Source organism: Galendromus occidentalis, unplaced genomic scaffold, assembly GCF_000255335.2.
Source record: "Galendromus occidentalis unplaced genomic scaffold, Mocc_1.1 scf7180000077185, whole genome shotgun sequence".
Classification (NCBI taxonomy): Eukaryota; Metazoa; Arthropoda; class Arachnida; order Mesostigmata; family Phytoseiidae; genus Galendromus; species Galendromus occidentalis.
Genome location: NW_003805173.1, coordinates 547,177 through 552,441, shown reverse-complemented (window position 1 = coordinate 552,441; position 5,265 = coordinate 547,177). Strand labels below are relative to the sequence as shown.

The 5,265-nt window shown below is 50.8% G+C and overlaps 2 protein-coding genes across 2 annotated transcripts; one reads left to right on the top strand and one right to left on the bottom strand.

The window, feature by feature from the left end:
* Positions 1-2,121: 2,121 nt before the first annotated feature.
* On the bottom strand, positions 2,122-3,684 carry LOC100906202 (uncharacterized). The gene is made up of 4 exons (XM_003741561.2): positions 3,416-3,684; positions 2,877-2,999; positions 2,609-2,785; positions 2,122-2,467 (listed from the first exon to the last, which is right to left on the bottom strand). Exons 1-4 carry the CDS (start codon positions 3,450-3,452, stop codon positions 2,328-2,330), a joined length of 477 nt encoding a protein of 158 aa, XP_003741609.1. The 5' UTR covers positions 3,453-3,684; the 3' UTR covers positions 2,122-2,327.
* A 284-nt stretch (positions 3,685-3,968) lies between these two features.
* Positions 3,969-5,033, top strand: LOC100906056 (NFU1 iron-sulfur cluster scaffold homolog, mitochondrial). Its single transcript, XM_003741560.2, has one exon. It carries the CDS (start codon positions 4,123-4,125, stop codon positions 4,882-4,884), a length of 762 nt encoding a protein of 253 aa, XP_003741608.1. The 5' UTR covers positions 3,969-4,122; the 3' UTR covers positions 4,885-5,033.
* Positions 5,034-5,265: the final 232 nt, after the last annotated feature.

Here is a 5,265-nt window from a genome sequence, read left to right as displayed (position 1 = left end):
TCGAAATCATTATGATTTGGACACCGAATGATTATTGCCGATTTTTCCCCTAGAGCCTCCTGGGCCCGAACACCACCCTGGTGAAATGCACAAACAGCCGTCTAGGGACATTTACCGGGCCAAGGCCCAGTCCCTTTTTCAGGCCTCTTTGGTCTCCGAGCTTGACTCGGTGCGTTTTCTTCATTGCTCAGGCCCCCAAAGCGGGTCCCGGTCGCGCGCGAGACCGGATGTAAACCCGGGCACTGTTCTCCCAGACAATGTATTCAGGATTTCTTGCGCTCTCAGACTCTTGCGTCTAGACCCTTGACCTGCACCCCCCCTTCACTCGCGACCGTGGTGAATCTTCCGATCCCAGGGGAAACCATCTGCTGAGCTTATGATCAGCGTCAAAAAGATCATTCCTCCAGAGCTGTATGCAACCGGCTAGAATCTCGTAGACAACACTTCAGAGCGAAGGTCGACGATTACTTCAGACGTGCTTCCTCAGAAAGGCAATGAGTTCGAGCTCATGTCCGATATCGACTTTTTTCGATTTGAAGAACTTCACACCGAGTTGGATGCTTTTGTCGAGGGACTCTGTTGAAAGTTCCGAGGAACTGAAATCTCAGTTGTGCATGTTCGAGAGGAACTCCAAGAGTGGAACAGCTCCTGTGAAGCCGGAGGCTCTCCATGTCAAACAACAAGAACAAGCAGGATAATCCGAGGAGTACCAGTCAAACAGATCTCAGGAAAACGATGTTCGTGATTATTGCAAGAAAAAGGGCCATTGGGTGAAGCAGTGTCGGGAATGGATAAGCGATGGAGGTCTGAAAGATTCGTCAACGAAGCAGAGCGTTGGCGATTTCAGAGGCAAATTTTCAATTTCAGACAATCGGCGCGGGGAAGAAGGACAGGAATCTGAGGACGACTATGACCCGGCTTTCTTCGAGCCGCTGGAGTTTGAGTTCGAATCAATAGGAAGATTCAAACAAGCAGTGATGATGCCTATGATCTTTCTGTGCAAATGCGATCAGGCGCATGACAGTGGCATTCGGCAGAACGGTCGAAATGGCGGGAAATTCGTGCGTTCCCACATGTCGGCTTGAGTTCCATCGCTCACCCGTGAATCTCAGCGATGACTGCATCAAAACAATCTTGTAGTCCAAGAGAACCCCCAGATCTCGAATCTCGACGGAGCCTGCTGCTTCACAATTGAACACCACTGCCCGGCCAGAAAAAAAAGGCAATGATGATTTTTGCTTTCGGGTTGGAGCGCGACATGGCGCATGGGATGGAAGCGAGTCGAGATTTTGCGGATAGAGCGATGAGTAGAACTGGGATTTCATCACAGGATTTACGGTCGCGCGAGAAGCCGTGGATTTCTCGCTTTTTTCCTCTCCAATGATTCATGGTCGGAGTCGACCTTTCTCAGCTCCCGCACTAGCTTATGGGCTGGTGGCATGCATCGCAGTGCACGGCACCTAAGTCGAGCACGCTGCCGTCGAGTGGACCGCTATTTCTTCGCACCTACTGCGAGGTTTCCGGACCCTACGATAATCCGAACCGCAGTCGGTTTCGGTAAGGAAGTGGGGGTTCCATCAACAGAAACCGTCGAAGTCCGGAACGAAGTCTCAACGCGACTCCCAGAGACTCTAGCTTGCAAAGATTGCCCTTTTCTCTGAGTGCCCGTGAATTGTGAATTGCAGCAGAACGGTCGTCTGTCTATGTTCCGACGTGCTTTGCGACGACCGTAGGCCGATAGGAGAAAGCAATCCCTCTATGCTTAACATGCTCTGCCAGAATGCAGAAATGCCAGAAATAGTTCGATGAGATGAATAAAAGAAGTCTGATAAGTGGTAAGCACGCTAAGAAAGATTCTTGAGACCGTTTCTTCTCTTTCAAAAATTTTCCCCCGGAAAATATCAATGGAGATGCGCAACTTTGGGCAAGGTTCCATGCGATTGAAAACAAATTCAAGGCACCGTGATTTACGGGACAATATGCCGTGAATTTCCGGAGAAAATGCCGTGATAAATTCCCAGCCCTAGCGATGAGTGATGAGGATTGATGAGCATCATCGCCCCGCGGCAAGCCGTTTACCTGAGCGATGAATGGCATGTAGGAAATCGAATACTCCGAGGATAAATAACATTCTCACAGGAACGAGCTGCGAGAGAAAGTTTCCTGTATTTACGACTCGCGTACCTGAATCTTTAACTACTATAATGGTATTCCGAGCAAATATCCCCGGACTCTCCCACATATTTTTTGTGCTCCCGAAGTTTCGGTTGACGGTCTCGGGTTCTCGTAGATCGAAAATCGAGGAATCGTGATCTCGGTGTTCGGCTCTACCCGGAACCGGAAATTATTTCCCGGTTTACGGCTTTACGGGAACCCAGGGCTCCGGTAGAGCAGTGAGCTCCAAGTGCGTTCCGGGCGCTCTGGGTTGCGTGATTTGGCAACGGGTTGGGTAAGGACGATTCGGTTCCTGTAAGAAGAATTATATTGGTAACGGAACTCCGAAGACCATCGGACCGGCCACGAGAGGCGTGAACGATGCAGAAAATTTTCGGGGGATCTTCTTAAACATCTTTGTTTTGTTCGCTTCCATCCCTCTCTCTGTTCTGACCTAAACATGTTCCGGCAGACCCCTCGCGCCGGAAAATCTCGCTGGCTCGAGGAGCTATTAGAGATGTGTCTCGGATCGTGAAAGCGGATTTCTTTACAATACATTCCGGGAAATCCCAGGCTGTCGCGCCTATGAACTTTCTACGTTTCTTGCGGCTCAATCCCACGCAGCGAATTCCTTCAATGAAATCGAAGCATGGCAGTTTTCCTCTCATGAATCTACCGCTTCGATCAATCGGAAAATATAATCTTCGTGATGGTGAGCGTACCTTGCCGTGGGAATCTTTTCTTCGCCCAGAGAACCTTCCTGGGACCGTGTGCTCGGGGTTCTTCGCGGAGGTTCTCGATTTCTCTCGTCAATTCGAGGATGGAATTCATTAACGGCGACAAGCCTGAGGGAGAGAGTCATTATTCTAGAACGAGAGAGTTTGATCGGGATTTCGGCACTGATTTGAAATTTATTCTTCCGGCGAATGCGCGCGTCGACTCGGCAGCCGGTAGACTTGCCCGTCGCGACCCCAATCAATCACCACGCACTCGTAGCACTCCCGCATGGCATACCTCCCCATCGAATGGGGGGCAACGATTCCGATTCGCTTACGGAGAACATTCAAGTTCTACTCCCGCCTCCCTAGCTCAAGTCCCGCGGCTCTGCGCTGATCCTTGGGCAGAAACCGATAGAAAAGAACTTGTGCGCGGAATGAGAAGCCCCGACTTGGAGAGCACGACAGGACGGGATCCGCGAAATCGATGAATCCATGCAACGGAGTACGGCTCTTCTCCAAGCACTGATGGAAGGATTTCCTACCTGAGCATTCGTCCACGGGGATTCCGGACGAATCCATCGGAGATTTTTGGGAAGCGTGTGCGAGCAGATTATCACTCAATGAGAGAGCGGGAACGAGGTGGGTATCCCGCCGAGGGAAGGGCCGGATGTGACAGACCCCCTTCTTTGTATATTACGGTTCTTAGGAGAATATGATTCGAACATCCACAGTGCGGTCGATGTCGCCCGTTTCGAGTCTGACTGACGTCCAAGGCATGTTCGAACAAGCGAAAATACGGTCGGTATGGGCCTTTCAGAGACGGAACTTCTGCAGAGGGAGAAATTGCTTGCGCGTTCGGATTGACCAATTAGTCGATTCCCCCACTCCGGATCGCAGACGCGAGACAAACCATCCACAAAGAGTTGTCAAGCGGTAGTAACCGGGCAAGTTTCGCCAACATGCAATCACTCTGCGCTCACAGTCAGATCAAACTTGTACGGGTAGTAACAGCAGCGCCGATGCGCTCCACTTACCACGGCTCTCCTCTTTCCTCTGTCACGGAAACCCGTACACGGCGCGCCGAATCCTAGACACCAGCCGCAGGAAAACATAACACCATCATCATCGTCCATCAGCTCTCTACAGCCAAATCGAATGCGCGACTTCGAATTCTACGATTAACTCCGGTAGATCCCATCGTGACGACGTGAATTTCTTGTCAAGAGCTGCGAGCTAGGCTCGAAGCGCAATGCTTCGCGCGATGACGCGCCTGCTCAAGCCGTCCACGGTTTTGGCATGTGCGACCCGAGAGACCGACAGCAAAGTTCGCGCACTTCACATGTCGGCTGTGCTGCGGATGTTCATCCAGACCCGAGAGACCCCGAACCCGAATTCCTTGAAATTCCTGCCGGGAGTCAAAGTTCTTGAGGAAGGTCAAGGTAAAGATTTTCCGAACATAACCACCGCGAGGAACAGTTTACTCGTGAGACAGTTGTTCGCTATCCCCGGAGTGGACCGTGTCTTCTTGGGTCCGGACTTCATAACAGTGACAAGATCCGATGACGCTTTGGAGTGGACAGCCCTGAAAGCGTCGATATACGCAACAATGATGGATTTCTTCAGCTCCGGACTACCGATATTCGAGACCAGCGAGCCTGTGGGAGATTCAGGCGGCTTGTCCAACGTCGACTTCGAAGAGAAAGATCAACAGACTACCGCTATGATCGCGGAGCTCATAGATTCGCGTATCCGACCGACTGTCATGGAAGACGGCGGGGACATTGTCTTGAGGGCATTCAAAGATGGAATCGTAGAACTCGAACTTCAGGGATCATGTACGAATTGCCCAAGTTCATCGGTCACGTTGAAGGCTGGTATAGAGAATATGCTGATGTTCTACGTTCCTGAAGTTAGAGGTGTCAAAGAAGTTCTATCCAAAGAGGACGAGTTGTCGCATAAAGAGTTCCAAAAACTCGAGGAAAAGATCCGTACGAAGCCTCCTCCAGAGTAGATGATAAGCTAATTTTGTTGACAGAGCCATGTTCAACAATGATTCATGTTCTGATCGCAGTCGATGATCGAGAGGTTTCTATGCACAGATAGACGTCCCTCCAATGAAATGAGAGAACTGACCTGTAATAAATGAGAGGGTTGGAATAACTTGGGCATTTTATATCTATAGGTCTTGATTCCGTTCGACGAAATCCATAGGACCTGAAGGCAAGTTCCGCTTCCGGAACGGGATGCCGCGTTGAACCACCCCTAGTCCCACCGGTGCCGAAGAGACCTCCGCACCGATCGCCGCGATCTAAGATTCTCCCTCATATGCGGAATTCGACATGAACTCCCGACCCGGCGCAAGCAAAATCGACATCCATAGCCTACATCACAT

Coding starts and splice junctions, on each gene's coding strand:
- LOC100906202 (XM_003741561.2), bottom strand. CDS start 3,452: ATGGATTCGTCCGGAATCCCCGTGGACGAATGCTCAG. Junction 3,000..3,415: donor CCCCGTGGACGAATGCTCAG/GTAGGAAATCCT, acceptor TCTCTCCCTCAG/GCTTGTCGCCGTTAATGAAT. Junction 2,468..2,608: donor GTCTGCCGGAACATGTTTAG/GTCAGAACAGAG, acceptor TTCTTCTTACAG/GAACCGAATCGTCCTTACCC.
- LOC100906056 (XM_003741560.2), top strand. CDS start 4,123: ATGCTTCGCGCGATGACGCGCCTGCTCAAGCCGTCCACGGTTTTGGCA.